This window comes from Cavia porcellus, unplaced genomic scaffold, assembly GCF_034190915.1.
Source record: "Cavia porcellus strain 051 isolate PalLab524CR breed Dunkin Hartley unplaced genomic scaffold, mCavPor4.1 scaffold_1, whole genome shotgun sequence".
NCBI classification, from domain to species: Eukaryota; Metazoa; Chordata; class Mammalia; order Rodentia; family Caviidae; genus Cavia; species Cavia porcellus.
In genome coordinates, this window is record NW_026947484.1 from 200,286,980 (window position 1) to 200,305,481 (window position 18,502).

At 33.5% G+C, this 18,502-nt stretch overlaps 1 protein-coding gene across 4 annotated transcripts in view; it reads left to right on the forward strand.

Annotated features, from left to right (window-relative positions):
• Nucleotides 1–18,502, forward strand: part of Pbx3 (PBX homeobox 3) — a 200,017-nt gene that overhangs the window by 127,030 nt on the left and 54,485 nt on the right. The window contains exon 1 of one of the 4 annotated variants that reach the window (XM_063227655.1): nucleotides 1,519–1,645. The exons of the other annotated variants lie outside the window; for them this stretch is intronic. Coding sequence (XP_063083725.1) covers nucleotides 1,642–1,645 — 4 coding nt within the window. The 5' untranslated portion in view covers nucleotides 1,519–1,641. Of the gene's footprint in view, nucleotides 1–1,518; nucleotides 1,646–18,502 lie in introns of those variants that run through there. 4 annotated transcript variants of the gene reach the window in all.

Below are 18,502 nucleotides of genomic sequence, written 5' to 3' on the forward strand. Positions count from 1 at the left end.
AGATGTTAAAAATGATTGAATATAATATCTTTAATTTGTAATAATGATCTGACAGTCTGTATACTGTCTAAAGTAAACCCTTTTGATCAGCATGTCCATTTTGATATCTTTTACCCTGTAGTATATTGAATATGTAAAGGTATTTTTAGATATTGCCATATTCTTAATTATGCCAGTAAACATACAGATGGATTTAGTTCTCAGTCATTTAATAGACAAATTTCTGTGGCATAGGATTGACCCCTTTGTGTGGAGGAATTCCTTGAGAACATTTAAGATTAAGCTACTGCTATATGCAGAGAGGAGAGGTGGCACAAACACTTTACCGGGAATACATTCCTTGATGGCATTTTGGGGGGGATCAGATTTAATTTATACACACATACACGCATGCACACACGCGCGCACACACACACACACACACACACATTGTTCCTTTATACCTAATTCACTGGGGTTAAATTTTGCAGCTATATTTTTAATTGAAGGGATTTTTTTTTGCTTTGTTTTCTAATGTGTTTAATTTCCTTTCCTAAATCGTGTGAAAACTTAGTGTTAAGAAAGTTTTAGACTTGATTACTTATGACAATAAAAATGTAGTATAATTGATAATTGTTTATAAGTTTATAATATACTGTTCCAGTCTAAGTGAATTTAACTAAGTATATGTGTATATTAAAGGTATCAATCTTCTAGATAGTTTTTATTTAAAGGCCAACATTTCAAGTCTGGAAAACAAACAATTGGGTGCTAATTTAGATCAGACTGCATATGGATGTGTGAACTCACTGTCTGGGATGATTATGAAAATTTGTAAAATATTCTTTGGAAGGTTAATTTTGACTTTTAAGTATTTTTGTCCGCAAAAGGTTATGGAGAGAAAAAAGCAACCCATAGTAGTTTGAAATGGGAAACAGAACTGTAAACCAGGCGCCTTATTGCAGAGCTCTTTGGCATCCCATGGGATTGCGCCTTAATTTCAGTTGAGTGTGACTGTCCACAGTTTACCAGTGGGTTTTGCAGTAACTCCTGTGGAGTCCTGTGGGGAGGTGGCTCCCAGCCGGGCCCTTTTCTCTCCAGCTGTGGTGTGTCAGGCCGGTCTGCATGTGTGTAGGTTAGTTCATGTCTGCACATACACAGCCCTACACTAGGTAATTTGGCTCTGCGCATACACAGTAGCCTCACATCTTTCCTCAATCCTGAATTTTGCATAAAGATTTGTTAGGAATCTCTTCCCTAAGGAAGCTAGAGCAATAAATAGTGGCAGTGTAGGAGCTTACTTTAAGCTCGAATTTTCTTCCCTCAATAGTTTTTGTTCTCAATCACCTTGATGAAACAATCTTGAAGTAGCTCGGCTTTCTGTGGCATTTGGAATGAGTCCCTGACAGGCTGATTTTCCACCCCTGTTGTGATGCTGCTTTCTCTAGTTAATATGCCTGTGTAAGTGTCGCACAAAAGTAAACCCAGAGAGCCTGCATATGACACAGAGGCTGCTCCATTTACATTAATTATGCAGTCAGGGCGGTGAGAATTCGCTGTCAGCTGTTGGTTTGGGGCTCGCCTTGGTGGGGAACAGGCCACAGCGGGGAGGGTGCGGATTACCATCCTGCGGCAGTAGCCGGCTCCGCGCCACCGAGAACAATGGGTGAGCTCCACGCCCCGCTCAAAGCAGCGTATGGAGCTGCTGGGCAGAACATTCAGAACAGGGCAGGCAGCAGCCAGGAGCGTGTACGTTTTGCTACTCTGGTGCTCTTGGATTGTATTTCCCTGATTTCAACTGTTTTGGCTGCTGTGTTCCCAGTATCTCAGAGGAGGACCGCCTAAGCACCTACCTATATGCCACCATTTTAAATGGATAGGGGAAAAACCTAACCAGCTAAATAAGGACATCCAGAAAGGAGCTGGTTTTAGGGGGGACAGGCTCAAACCCAAAACCTTTAACTGTAAATTTGGAAACATCTTCTGGGAGGTTTCTCCACTATAATTGGGTCTGAAACATCCAAACCTAATGACTGGTTTTCAATGGGAGATGGAACACAGGAAATTTACTTGTACAAACATTCTTTGAGTTCCTTAGGTAATGGAATTACCGCTTTATTGTTAGAAAGCATTCCATAAAATTAAAATATTACTTTTTATAGAATTTAAATTTGGAGACTAGAAAAATTATATGTCACCACTCTTCACCTCAGAATGACTTAATCAAGATGTATTGGGGGTAGTAGAGAGTATTTGTTTTCTCTGCTGTTGTATTTTTAGAGAATATTAGCAAAGATTATTGTGGAATATTTTAAAGTGTAGTGTAGTGTGTGTGTGTAATTGTGTGGGATTAGAATGGTATACTTGCAGTGAATGATTAGCCAAATATCTTTGTCAGGAGAGCAATAGAAGCCTGAGATTTGGGAAAGATTAATGAAAGACATATTTAAAGTCTTGCTCTGCTTTAGATTTGCAAAACAATTCCACTGTAATATATTAGGGTTTCTTTAAAGGATTGTGTGTGCATCATTTCATGAGTAAATTCTGTCACATTTGGCCAGGAGCAATCAGACTGAAAATTTTTCCAAAAGGAATTAATCCTTTCAAGGCCATGTGTAGTTGCCAGCCATGATGACAGTTAGCTCTATCACAGCCAAAGTCATAATTTCTGAAGAAACCAGTCTAGTACCTTTATCTTTTTCTATTTATGAAATAGATAAAGTATATTACATAAAAATATTTAATACTCTTCTGACTTACTTGCTCTAAAAATGAACTGGTATTAAAAAAAGTGCCATTTGCTTCTTTGGCCTATGGAAAATGTTGACTCTTTTAAAAAGCATGCCCTCTTAAATCACTTCTAATTACTTAGTACATACTATTGTAAGTAATTTTTTCTCTAGTGAAAATAGATAAGGATAAAACTTTCTGAAATGAATTGCTGAATCATAAGAAATTGCTAATATCCCATTTTTAAAATTTATAAATTGATGATTTCATGTGGTTCAAGCAGGCAGCCAATATTAGTAACAAACAGGTAAGTGAAATGGCAGATCCAACAAGAAACTACTTAGATACTTAGGAACACTGTAAATATATGCATATGTATATAAACAATTGCAATTTGTTGTTATACGATAGAATAAAATATTCATGGATTCATTTTTTCCTCTATTGCTTGAATTCACGCTGAAACAGGAACTTAGAAGTTCATTTTCTTCTAAGCCTCAGGAAGAAAAAATCCCTTTGTTCTTTATAACAATTAAAAACATTAACCAAACTTAGTGATTCATTGGTCTTCAGAATTTTAACTGTTAAATCTGGTTCATTATTTTGTATATATCCTAAGTGTAAACTTCCAGCATTGTAGGTTTTTTTTTAAAAACTATATTTGTGTTCCATTTTAAGACTTACAGTACTTTTGGTCATCTTTAATTTTACCTGAATGTAATGGGAACTTCCAAAATTGGACTTAATGATTCAATCAGAATTTTATTTGGAGCTATATTTACTACTATAGCTCAATTTCTTTTTCCACTCACGCAGAGCAATTTATATCATAAAACCATTTACATGATGGTTTGCTTTTAATTCTGTTACCTGTGAGATTATCCGAGGTAAATTGCCACAATTTTAAAAATTTTAAATCAGAATGCAAAAATGATAAATTATGAATATGCATATTTTAAAATATTTAAGATAGTCACCAAAAAAATCTTATTCTTACTTGGTATCACTAGCTTTGACATCATTGTATGGGTCCAGATTGCAGTGATACAAAGCTTATAATATTATTTCACATGTTTATCCACTAAATAAAAACCTTCCCTGTGTTTTATTACAAAGTAGGTGGCCTGGAGGAAAAATATATGTATTCTTTCCTTTTGGTATAAAATATGCATTTGGGCTTCTCATTTCATCCCCAATCTGTGTTATTCCTTAAAAATGCAGAACTGCCTGAAGTCCTCTTTAATATTTAATTCAACAACTTTTTAATCTGTCATTATGCTGTGATGAAGTAAGCATCAAGTGTCGCTGAAAAAGATTAAATTATACTTGGAAATAGGAATTGAAATGATTTAGGGTTGGAGGCTGAATATTTGCTTTGCACAAGTAATAATAGTAGTAGCTTGGGTGAAGAAGGGCTTTGGTTTGGTTTTAATGTCTTTGCCTTGCTGTGCTCCCCTGTGGCTCCCCTTGATTTACACTGGCATTTCTGAGCTTTATTTTATTTAAATGGAGGTAGAAAGTGGAAATTATTACACTACAATACATTAATTACTCCATACTATTTCTTTGTACCAATTTCCCTTTTTTTCCTGTAAACAACATAAGCAATGATGTAACCTACCCATTGGATAGCAGCTATAAGCAATCCTGTAGTTCTGTTAACAAGCTTATCTTAGAAAGGAAAAGCAGTAATAATTAATATCAGTCTATGGAACAGTGAGAAGCAAAGGAACATTTTTGCTTTTTCTTTCATAGGGAATGATGTCCTATGTAAGAATAAGTATATGTTAATATTTTAACCACTTCATTTACTTCTTGCTTTTAAAATCTAAATTCTAATTTGTATAGACTATTTTTCAATCAGAGAAAAAAGAAACTTTTAGACCTCTCGAGGATTCTTGAGTTGCTCAACAGGTAACAGACAATAAAGATCAACCTCTTTGGAGTACTTGGTTTCTGCATATGTCCAGAACTTCTATTGTTTGGAAAGCTGGGGGTTGGAGGAAGTGGTTTCTGAAGGTTATTTTTAACCTTGTTTCATAGCTCTGTATGTGTGAAGCCAAAGCAGTCAATTTAGTGGAGAAAACTTGATCAAGTACACAAGAAGAGCTCTATGTGGTTGTTTGAAAAAAAAAATGCTCTATTTCATTTTTCTTGTAATGCGTGTATAGTGGCAGCTTGTATGTTTACTCTGGCTCTGTATGTAATGAATGTCATTGAAACACACCTTAATTTGTCATGATTGAGCATGGCAATGGTCCTTTTCAAAATAAGCCTGGAAATAGACTAAAATTTTGATGTGCAACACACTTGTTGGAATATTATCAGCACTGTAGTCACTTTCAGCAGTCCAGTATATCTGTATTTCACATGTCCACTTTTCTAACTTAATCTCCTGTCACAGAATAATAACAAAGAGAAAGGAAGCAAAGTGCAGTGGTGTTTACTTGTATGTATCCCCAGCTACTTGTGAGACAGAAACAGGAAGACCTCTTGAGCTCAAGAGTTCTAAACTAGCCTGGGCAAACATAGTGAGACCTGATGAGAAAGACAGAGGTGTAGGGGTAGAGAGATAGCTGGGGGAAAGGGGGGGGGTAGTGGACTGTAGGAATGGGGGAGGGTGACACCTGACTCCTTGCTTTTTTGAAGATGAGAGTATAAACATTACAATATGTTTATAATTATCTTTCAGTATCTCAGGGTTTTTTAAAAAATGAAGCTGACAAAATGATTTTAAACTTACAGAGTTATTAGCCTTTCCTATTATGTATTATTGTGACTATACTATATACAGTTGCAGTAAGTGTGAAGCTCCTGGACAGTTACACAGTTCCATTGCAACTGGGATAACCCATTTTTTACAGAAACTTTTTTAAAAACCAGGTTGAGTTCATTTTATGTGTCGCCAAATTGGATTCCTTGAATATTTACTGTAACTCCCTAATGTAAGATGACTTTGTCAGTGGATACCCAAGATGTGAAGAGCCGGACAGTGAATCGTATATTATCAGTCCATCCCTTTCATTAAATATTTGAAACTAAAGTTTTGTTGTATTTTATAGTAAATTATCTTATGATTTATTAATATATATTTAGAGAACTGACCCCATAGATTAAGTTTTTTAAACAATTGGTCAGTTTTGCCTACATAATGTAATTAAGTTATGTATTTCTCTACATGTACTTTTTTTTTTTTTTTTTGCTTTGGCACAAGACTAGCTGCCTTTCTTGAAACCTACTATGCTTATAAGGTAAGTAAATGCATGTCTTTGTGAAAGAATAAATAAAAAGAGCAACCTGAGTCAATAAGCAGGTTCAATTCATGCCTACAGCCATGGCGGACAGCTCATTTTGTAGATGTGGGTGTTTTGTTTACATTTATAATGCAGCTTTATTTAATGCTGACAGATATAGCTTGTGGCAAATGATAGTCAGAATGTATGAGCAGTCATAATGCTTCTGTCTTCTGATAGTGTGCTGCTGAAAATAAGCAGTTCACCTCTGTTTTTATTGAGGAAAGGATATGAGACAGCTATAGCTTCGTGAGGCTATTTATTGAGTTGTTTTACTAGCTGTGAACATGCCGCTTTATAGCAGTTGTGAAAATGGACTTTGCTAGTGTGTGGGAAAGGAAATAATATTGCAGTATACAAGGGTAGTAAAAATTCTCTATAAATAATTTTTTAGACTGAGGAATATTTTCATTTAAACAAAAATGGGTTCTGATTTTGGTTAGGTGTCAGTCTTTCCCCTGAAGTCGCTAGACTAAAATTAGTATTACAGCTCAGAGGAAGATTGTGGTTCTCTAAAATTTAACTGTGTTAGAACTTAAGAACAGTTTGTGTTTGCATATCCATGTAGAGTTAGCACAGCATTGTGACTATTGGGGCTTAAGAATTTGTATTAACTGGCAATAGGGATATAAATTATAAAGTGAGCTAGAAGGCTGGTGTTTGTGTGATAAAGACATGCCTCTAAGCTAATAAATAACATGCTTATTTAAGAATGTACACATAACAGAGAGACTATTCATAGACTGTTGATATGTGTAATTTAGAGAGTTCAGATGTCCAGGTAACACAATTATTGCAAAATCTTGAAAGTACTTGTATTTTGCCCCCTAAGAATTTATTATTCAGAATAACTAAGGAAAACTGACCAACTAACTACAGAATTTGAATTTACATTTTTACGTACTCCTTCACAATTACAGTCACTTGCTATACCTGGAGCTCTGAACTCTAAAACAAATCATTTAGGTTTTTATGCTAGTTTCTTTTTTTCCCCCCCACTAAATCTGTCCAGGTCTACTAAAGCTCTTTGATGTATAGTTACTTATTGGCTCCCATAATTGTGATGGATATAGTGGTTTTTCTTAATTGTTAAAAAAAAAGCATTAGAAAGGTACATATTAGAAAATTTTATTACTTTTTCATTTTATTCAAATGTTCATCATATAGCAGAGAGAAGGTACACAAATAATGTTTTCATGCATGCAAAATAATTTGGAGAGCAGTGTGAATCTCAGCAGGTGTTTCTCTTCCATGTCTGTGCTCAAATTTCTAGGAAATTCTGAATATTAAATTGAAATAACCCTCACTTGGTATTATGCAGCTAAAGTTCAGTTTAATTCTCAAATAAGGTTTTCATGTACACATATAATTTTCCTCTCATGTAAATAAAAATCAGACTACTTAGATTTTAATACTTGATACATTGCAAAGTATATCAAACTGCTGCAAAGTATATACTCCATTTCTTAGTGCTTTTATTAAGACATTTCTGTTACCACTAAATATATGGATTATAGAGATGCTGTAAAATGTTCTTATTTCCTTCTCCACTGGCTGATGAAATGGGTTAATCTCTCAATAGAGCTATTTCCTTAATTCACCACCTGTTTTCAAATCCCTAGTAACCGGCAAGGTAAGCAGAAAGATTCCTCTGTGTGTGCCTGATATACCAATTTCACAGAGAAAGAAACCTAGAATAAAAAAATTAAGACAAAAGTCTTCCTTGAATTCTTTTTAAGAAGGAAAGTACTTTCACATTACTTGAAAGCTGCTATATTTAAATTATTACTCAACCCAATTATGTTGCCTATTGGGTATCCTTTCAATGGAAATTTTAAACTCAAAGGACATACCTCTACATAAAATATATTTATTACCTTTTAAAAATGCCCATTTCCTTTCTACTGTATTGTGATAAAGCAATACAGATATAACTAATGCAAATTTTACATTTTTGATTTAAAAACAAAGGAATTAATATACCTGTAATAGTAAACATGTGGTTGGCTATTGTGGTTAGAATGTCTCAACTGTATATAAGTAATCATTTACTGTTTAAATACAGAAGAGGCTGTAACAAAATGCTGTCAAGAGCCATCACACTCATTAACCTGCAAGCTAATTAGCCTCCTCCTGCCTGATTGCTGACAAGTTCTTCAATCTGAACCCTTTGGTGTAGTGTCAGCAGACAAGCACAGAGTGAGGTAGAGGAGGTCTCCATTAGATGTTTTTGAACAAAGTCTCTGTATGAAAGGTTTGGTTTTTTTTATACCCTAACAAATGTTAGAGTATTCATATCCCTAGCTATAATTAAATTGGAAACTCTTAATTACTCTAATTAGTATATTAACTGTTTCCTTCCCTGTTTTTCTATAATTGATTTTAAGAAATTACATTTAACTTAATGGCATTTTTAAAATTTAATCATTATTGAAGAAGTTTCAGTAGTTAAATGTATATCTGCATGCTACTGAGTTTTTGAAATAACATGCATAGTAAAATCACCTAAATTAAGTGTCGTATCAAAACCAGTGCATATGGACTTTATATTCACCTTTTTCTTCCTGTGCTATTTCTTCCTGTGCTTAATGTGATATTCATTCCCCATTAGATTTTTTTTCCATTAGGATGACACATCTTAACTTGGTTGCAAATTATCATTGGATGATAGAACATTTTGTAAGTGCATCTTAAAATATGAATTCATTAATTTGTGGGAAACTCATTTAGAATAGCTTCTTGAGGGCAAAAAACCTTTATAAGCTAGTTTGCTTGTTATACCATCCCATCAAAATCAAGACCTTATTGAGAGTACCAGATAAAGAGAATATGTTTTTGGTTGTCAAAGTATGAATTGATGAAGCCAAAATTCTATGTACTCAATTATTATTATCTCTTTCTGGCAAATGTTGCTTATGATTTTGATTTAAAATACTTGGATATCTTCAAAAAATTATTTAGAGGCCTAAACTATTTAAAATTGACACACGTACTAGCAAAAATGTATTCATAAGTCTAAAATGTATTCATAAGTCTAAAAACCCACATACTGAAATTTATTGTACCTGTGGTTTATGTAGGAGGAACTGCTATTTGAGGGTGCCTGATTTAAAAGTGCTGGACTGCAGTAAGAAACAGCATCAAAGTTTATGGGAGCTTTCCATAGAAGTGCATGTTTACTCCATGTTGAACATGGTCAGAATTGCCATGTGCCTTGTGTCTTTTTTTTTTTTTTTTTTTTTTTTTTTTTTTGTCTTTTTCCTTTTTATCGGTACCAGGGATCGAACTCACAACTGCTTGCTTGCAAGGCAGGTGCTTATGCCGCTGAGCTAAATCCCCAGCCCCCGTGCCTTGTGTCTTTTAAAGATCCTTAACTAGCCAGCTTAACCAAGCCCTAGTTAAGGATTGAGCATTTTAAATAAAATGTAATAAAATTTAAAATATATTTAAGGTACAGTATTTAGTCATTCTTACAATAATTATGATATTAAAGTGGCATTTCAACTATCATTCACTTACAGAAGGGATTTATTTTTGTGAAGAGCTACCCATTATACTTAGAAATATATTATTCCTGAACACATATGGCCTTTTAAATACATGAGATCTATGTAACAGTAAATACATGTGATTCAGTAGGTAGATCATCAGGTTCCTGCTTTCACTTTACTTCTTTGGCTTCTTAGCCAGAAAAGGCAAATGAGCCCATGAAGCCATTGTTCTTACATTTCAGAATACAGTTTATCAGTTGGTAGCTACAGATCTCACCAATAGGGGCATCATCTCGCCACTGTTTTTTTTTTTTTTTTTTTTTGTCTTTTTCATTTTTATCGGTACCTGGGATCGAACTCGCGACTGCTTGCTTGCAAGGCAGGCGCTTATGCCGCTGAGCTAAATCTCCAGCCCCCTCACCACTGTTTCTTACCTCTGCCCTTTCTATAGCACTGTCTGATTCTGAAAGAATAGCAAACTTAATCAAAAATTTCCATTCTCCTTTGAAATGTAAACTAACTTAAGTCTCAGGAAATTTAGTGTTAAGATGATTCAAATTTGCTTTACAAATTAAGTTAAATAGTTCAGGTGCGTTTTGAATTTTAAGACCCTTTTCAGAATCACATGTATCACATGTATAGTTTGTAGCCATAATATCAGAGACCTAAATAAATTCTGAATTTATGAGGAAGCTGTGGAACATCTGATCAGTTTTAGCTTGTAGGTGAGGCCAGTTAGACTGAGGGAAGGCATTATATAGTCAAGCAAGAGAGATCATTGTTCGAAATCAGGAGCATGAAAAGGGAAGTAATAGATCCTATAGCTTCAAAATGCAGTTGGGGTGCCTTATCAACATTTTGATCAGCCAGTGAAAGTTTTGATGTTTTTGTTTCCCCAGTATAACAGTAGACTCTAATCTGCAGTTTCTACAATGTTGGGATTGAAGACACTTCATTTTTAAAAAGAAAAAAAAAGTACTGCCCTAACACTTCATACTAAGATAAATTATTTGAATTTTGGTACATCCTAAATGACAAATATAATATGCCCATATTAAATCTCTCTCTGCTTGTCTAGAACTAATTGAGAACTAGGGCTGTTATTTTGTGGTGATATTGATTTGGAAACAATGTATATGTAACTATTAAAGAGTAAAACTGGCAAAAAGTTTTTTTTGATATTAACTTTCATTTATAAACCAGAATAGTTCTGAATGTTTATAGTAATGGGAGATAACCCAAGGCAAATTTAATTTTAAATTGGGCTTTTGCTTAATGTATTATTCATAGTATTGTATCATGAGTTAAGCATATCTTTGACAATAAACTTGAAACTTAACTTTAATAGTAATATCTACCCTAATTTGGGTGAGTCACATAGTGACCTGACATGATTTATTTTGCCCCCTTATTGAAGATAATTTTTTAATGATGATAGGAGGCTGATACTTAGTATGCTTTTCTTACCCATTCCCTTTTAACATTTCACTATTTTTGCTGCATGACCTGATTTTGCATTTTTCTGATTCTCTGTTCATCTAATTAGTATGTTCTAAAAAGACCTGGACCACTTATTGTACAGAGATGTAGCCTGTGGGTAGTTAATAAGGAGCTTTCAGTGCTACATTTGCATCTTTTGCTTGGGGTCTGAATAGTGAATTACCTTTAAGATCATTATAAGCACTGCTGTATTGTTAAAATCAGGCCACAATTTTCTAACCACAGTTTAAAACTTCAGGCTTTCTATATAACCTCAGTGACCCCAGCATAATTGTGTATAGTACAGATGACCCCAGGATAAACTGCTGACAGTTTAGCTCATCTACAATATAGCCTCTAAAGGTAGGTGGGTTTATACCCAAACAGACCACAAAGAGATGTAGTGAATGCAAGTGAGTCTTATTCTGCTTACAGCACTCATGATATTATTTATAATACTGATTCTCCAAATATGACTGGTACTTTGTGAAAAGAGATGTATTCAACAAGCAATGTGCTGAACGTGTAAGGTATTTATCAGATAATTGACATTTTTTTCAGTGTACTATATGGAAACCCAAAGCTTACAAGTGAAGCATTTGCTTTCAGGCTCTTCTCTTGGACCAAAAATGAAATAGGATGGTACTTTGCTTTTTAAAGGATTAAGTTGCGGTTATTTTTTCTCTAACCATATATAAAAAACAATCAGTATTAGAGTAGTTTTGTCTCATTAGTTGTGACAGTATCATAGAATTACATGATTTAAAGTCAAAAGAAAACAATTTAACTTACTGTCCTTTTTTTGGCTTTGCTGGTTTCACTAAATTTTTTTATGTTAAGTTGATGTAGTATCTACCTGCTGCCACTAATAATGCTACATATATTCAAAGTAGCTCATAATAAAAGTAGCTTAAGTAAAGTGATAAATCTCATGTTTTAAAACTCTTTTACTTAGAGGACATTTACAGATTTATTATCTGGCATTTAACTGTGTTTCTTGATTCCATATGAAAAATTAAATGCAGATTTTTTTGTACAGCTTATTTCAGTAGATAACATGTTAACTGATTAAAAATTTAGCAATTGTATTTCAGAAATGCACTTCTGAAATAGCTGTTTCTTAAAGGAGTCTAAACTTGCCGAAATTTAGTTGTGATTAACAATTTCTGCTGAATAATTATGAATTAAATTTTAATATATTACATATAGTGGGTACTTAGTAGAGGTTGTTAAATGAAAGCATGAATAAAAGGAAGAATGAGCTGCGAAAAATATAAATTAATTTGTACCAGAAACATAGATATCCTGTACCTGACCAACTAACTAGTTACATGTTTTCCAGAGGGTCTTGTTTCCAATAATATTTTTAAAGAATATTATTTTAAAAAAATAACTGGATAGTAATTGAATCTCCTTGCTAGACTATAATGTGTTTATTTGAATTATCTCATCCTCTTGCACCTTTTTCTTGTCAGTTTTCTTTTTAGGAGTTTTCTAAATCAACTGTAAAAACTATCTGATCTTCCAAGACCCTTCCTTGCATAAACAATGATACACAGTATTGCCTTATCTTTGCCTTCTTGTAATTGTGTCTTCATTATTAGAGAAACCTAAATTTTCTGTTTCTTAAGGGAGTATCTTAAAGAACTGCTTAATTTATGTCTTTTAGATTTATTGTGGAAATAAAACAAATTTTTAAGTGATTATTATACAGAGAGGCTAATAGGCAGACATTTATGCAATGACTTAAGATTTTAAGTCTTTTATAGTAAAGACAAACTGAAAAATAAAGATAAACTGAATTTTTAGTGAAGACTAGGTTTAGCTCACATTGATTTTTAAAAACGTATCAAATTTTTAACATATTTAAGATGATTAGAACATTGACAAGTGCTACTCTGTTAAGTAGTTTTTCAGGATTTTCTCTTCCAAGAATTTGTTGAAGTCACGTTATTGTTTCCTTTAGCATCCTAGACAATGACTCTGTAGTCTGAATCATTAATATTGGTTGTCTTCAGCAAAGAGTATCCAGATTTGACCTGCCAAGTATTAAATTTTTAATGTATTACTAGTTCTTTCACAGAGTAAGGCTTGTCTTTGTTCTTTGTATTTTTGTATCAATATAGTTTGAATCAGATACAGGTTTAATTTGTAGCATCACTAAATATGCCTCATTTGAAACATACTTACATAGTACACATATAAAAATGTTTATTGATGAAAATATTTCAATGTGAATAGCTACCTTTTTAATATTTGAAAGTATATACTTCCAAATTTATTTTGAAAAGTGCCAGGGATGCTATGTGCTATGTATGGTAAATTAATAATTATGCTGTTAACACTGATGATGTTGAATGTATATGAGTTAATTTGTTAATGACGTGTTAATTACTGTACATGTTACGAAGACCCTTCAGGCTTGTTCTGTGATATAATATGTCAACTTGAACCAGACTAAATAATCTGCAAAGCAGACTGTAACTCTTAAAAATAACACTTATAAACATAAATTATAAACTAAATTATGCTTTTTATTTTTTACTTCTGATAGAATGAATAAGTAATTCTTATATTTACACCATTAGAACCAAATACTGTTGAATTCTGCTTTCCTCAAGAGAATTGGAAGAGATTTGTTTTGCAGTAACTTCCACTTTGCTTACACTTTGGCATTTAGTGTATATCAGATATAGAGTCATGTGTCTTGAAATCTGAAAGATCCTTCCTTTTTCACTTACCAGATTGTTTTAAAATGAAAGGCACACTCAGTCTTTGTGCAGACAGGTGAAAAATAGATTGGCACCACTAGCTGATATTAAATCAGTATGTGCCTGTGACTTAGTTATGGCTCTTGAAGTTCTTGTCCAAATAGTTGAAACTTCAAGAGACCAGTCATTTAAAAGACAATTAGATGGTAATTTCAAATAAAGTAAGCACAAGCCAGAATTTGCTTCTGTTTGAAACATGGAATAATAGTTTTGTTTTCTTTTGCATAGTATAGCTTAACACTGAAAATGTCAAGTACTTGAACTTATTGTTTTAATTTTTGATTTCATTTTTGCTCATCTCTTCCTAATTGCCAATATCTTTTTGAAAATACACTTGGTCATAATCACTGAGAGACTTAGTTGGAGAAATACATTAAAAATTACAGAATTTAATGTTACTTATACATTGGTATTACTTAGTTTTATCTCTTCAAGAAAGTTGTTTGATGTTGATCAAAAAGGTAAAGAAAGAATGAGAATTCACAGATTTACTAAGGGTCTTGTAGTGAGAATTTTTTTTAATTTTAAAGAGACTAGAACCAGGTTTGATGAATAGTGAGAATTTTTTTAAAGTTACCCGGAATCGGCTCTCATATAAAAATTAAATAGAAATGAATGTTTCTCTCAAGGAGTGTTACTGTCTCTTAGATTCTGTTAATATAACATGCACAAGAGTTGGTAAGGGTTCAGGTTATAATACCAGATGGTCCAGGATCAAGTCTTGGCCTTTTTGTTTTTAGCACATTATGCTGCTCCCATTTTGTGATAGTTAAAGTGGACATAACAATAGTACCTATCTACCTTTTTGGGTACTAGGATGATTGAATGAGTTAATACAAATAAAGCACCTTGAGCAGTGCCTGGCACATAGAAAACTTTAAGTGTGAGATCTTATTATTAACCTATCCTTAATATTTTACTGAAAATTATTTGAAAGCATTTGATTTCCACAAACTTTTTGAGTTTCCTTGGACTTGTTATAGATGTGAGTTTTTGATTTTCAGGCATGTAATTTCCTACTTCATCACAGAAAGCATCTTATTTTTAATGATGATTTTATTAATTTAGTGTTGTTTACATGCACCCACCTGGAGTCAAGTTTTTTGGTTTGTCTACCTTGATTGATTTTCTACCGCACAGCTGTTGTTGGAGATTTGTATTTGTTTGGGAGCATATTCTGACTTAAGATTTGGTGTACCTTGCAAATATTTGTGTGTCCGTTGTTTACAGCCCTGGTATCCTCTTGTAATATCCATGCAAAAGGAATTCTAATAAATCTTGTGCTCAACATTACACATTGTTTGTTTTAGCTGCCTTCCACTTCATGCTTCCTCCTTTAAGAGCGAGCCATTACGAAAGGTTAGATTCACAGTTAGCAGGCTTTAGCTCTCCCTTTTGAATCAGTGAGGTTGCCATTTTATTGCTCTCCGACTTACACTTCAGTGATGAGAGTAAACTAGCATCAGATTAAAGGTCAGCAAATCCCATCAAAGAGAGGAATATTAGGGGCAGAGATAGTTGGAGAGGCAGCACACCACTGGGTATTGACAGGGTGATTCCGGGGTATCAGTCAGCAGAATTATAGCTGCCCAGAGAGTCAGTACAGCTTTAATGAGCCTGTGTGAAGAGGAAGAGGGTGGATTTATGTAGTTCCTCATAATTTTCTGTAGAGACTGTTATTGCAGACATTCTGTGGAGTGTTCTGGTCTTTCATTTAATTCAAAGGTCCTAGAGCTTATCCATCCTCTAAATTCTTTTTTGTTAGCTCAAATCAAAGTTGACATTTCCATGGTTTACCACTTAAAACACCTAGTTCGAAATCTGGTTTCTTTAGGCAATTTTGAAATTCATGTATTGTCAATATATATCTGTGGTCATATTTATATTAATGCATATATATTTCTTTCAGAGAAGTGAGTTGAATAATGAACTTTTTTCCCCCTAACTAGGCAACAAGGTAAAATGTACATTTACACCTTACCCTCTGAATAACTGGGAAAAGACCTTATTATAATTACATTATGGTACTTTTCAAAGGGATCTTTATGTTTATTTATTCTCCTCAAATTGACTTTCCTAATTAATTGTTTACATGCCTCTTTGTGTATGCCTGTCTCACCCTTTGTGCTCCTAGTACACTTGTAACTGGAAAAACATTTTAAGCTCCCCACCCCAAGTATTTTTTATTGTTTTACTGAGAAATACTACATTTAGATGCCATTATTTTTAGTTTAACTTTAATTTTGGTGTGTCTGACAGTGAATTTGACTCATTCATTTCTTATCAAGGGGTTTAAATCTATATAGTTTCAAGATCTACAGTACACTTTGACAAGTCAAGTGTCTATGGAATTTGGATATCTTTGCTGTGGATTAATTTGTTACTTAAATTGTTAATGTTGGACAGTTATGTAGGTTTTTTTTTTTTTAATGTCAAGCTTTTATTTATTGGTCAGGAGAAAATGGACTGTTTGTGAAAAAATTACTAGAATATTTTATTACTGGTCAAGCCAGCCACTTTTGTAGTTAAGAAATGCTATTTTGATTATATTTTAAAATATTAATTCTTCACATTGTTAATGTAGAGGTCTTGTGTGCTTTCCTGCTTAGAAGATGCTTTTTAAGCTGCTCTGCCATTGTCTTTGGGGTGCTATGTTGGGTGGTCAGGCTTTTCAGACACTCACATGGTTTTTAATAGAGGAGAGTGCTGGATGTGATACCACCATGTGAAACACAAAATACCCTTTTTGAAGTTTATCAATGACTGAACTGTCTTAAGTATTTGCAGCAAAATGGAAGCTCCATAACAGAGATGCATACACAAGAATGTTACATAAAATACAGTCTAGGAGGTATTTTCAGTCATTAATTAGATGCTGTATTTAAAGAGCCAGTACATTTTAAAATAAAATCATGTGGTAAGTCTTGTAAAGTTCATGTTTCCTATAATCATGGCATGCTTCACAAATCCTTTTTAATAAAACTGAGTCTGTGTCCTTTATAACCATATAGATAAAACTTTATGCCATGCTGTTACGTTGGAATGTACTAGGAATGTCGATGACCCTTGTGCCATATTTACTAGTGTTCTGTTTTAGCAGAGCCTGTGCATGATGATAATTTGACATTCCAAAACCAATAAAGTGGGCATTCCGGGGCTGGGGATTTAGCTCAGCGGCATAAGCGCCTGCCTTGCAAGCAGGCAGTCTTGAGTTTGATCCCTGGTACCAATAAAAACGAAAAAGACAAAATAAATAAATAAAGTGGACATTGCTTCTGCAAAAAGATGAAGGGCATCAGTAGATATCTACTGTTCATAATGAAGTCAAGTGACTTTAATTTACATCTTCACTTTTGAACATTCTAGAGAAAGGGAAAAGATGACTGTAGCAAAAAAATGACTGCAAAGAGAAACATGAGATTAATTATCAGATAGGGAATAATTCTCATTGCCATGAGGGACTTATGAATGATGTTAGCTGATCACTTTAAGGTATACAAATAAGTGTACTTCATATTTTAAAATTCCACTGGGGCCTAGTATTTTCACTTGAGAAAAGACCATTTCTCCATATTAGTAGTTTCTGACTAAAATTTTTATATCATATGTGGATACATATTTTTTTAAGAAACAACTCTTTATCTGTGAAGAAGTTGAGTCTAGATTTCCCAAATACTAATTGAGAGGATATGCAGCCTTGATCTGATTTAACTAATTTTAATAAGAACATGGTGCATCCAGTATTTATCTCTTAATCAGTACATTTGCAGGAAAATAAGAGTCTTAATTAATATATCAGCAGCACTCTTTACTTTCCATGTGCTGATCTATACAGGGCTGTTCTCAAGGTTTCCAGAAGTGCCTGACTAATGGTAAGCAACTCTTCTGAGTGTTTCAGCATCAGCACACATCTAAGTACCTCTCCATTCCTAGAAGTGATATGAGAGTAAAACTTAGGTTATAAAAGTTAAGACAGCAAAAAGCAATAAAACTACATGCCATTAAAATATGTTGTAGACTGCAGGCAACACAGCACATGGTAATTTAATATATAGAAATACCAGAATTAAACCATCAAATTGGACTGTGTGATCAGAAACTAGATGGAAGTTATAATTGTAGCACATAATTGTTTCAGAATACTCTCAGATTTTTATGAGCTGGATTTTGGCAATATGCCATTTTTCACATGATACTAGTAACTAGTTATTTGACTTTAGGAAATGTATTTTAATAAAAACAGGTTTCTGTAAGATTTAAAGTAGATGACACTATTATATGCCTGGTACTGTATTAGGCATTTTATATCATTTAAACTTTACAGTGATTCTTTGAGTTGTTAGTATCCTTATTTACACAAAATGAACCAGAAGACTTGCTGTGGTCACAGAGCTAATAAGTAGTAGGCAAAACTTGAATCCAGGGTATTCAAACGCCAACACCATGCTCTCCAGTATAGTTGTTGGTTTGTACAGTAGTTGTAAAATGAATTTTGACATCTAATATTGAAAGTCTATTCTGAAATATAATGGAAATTTGAGCTTTGAAAAGATAGATCTGTGTTTGAGTCATTGTTTTCACATTTACTATGTGAACTTGGGCTCTTAGTTCACTTAATCTCTAAAGTCTGGTTTCTGCCTTTATATGAGTCTATTGACTCATATAACCCAAAGGTTATATAAAGATAAAGTGAAGGAGAACATGTGAAAGATACAGTTGCTGTTTGCTGTGTTGTATACTTAGCACATGTGACATGTGT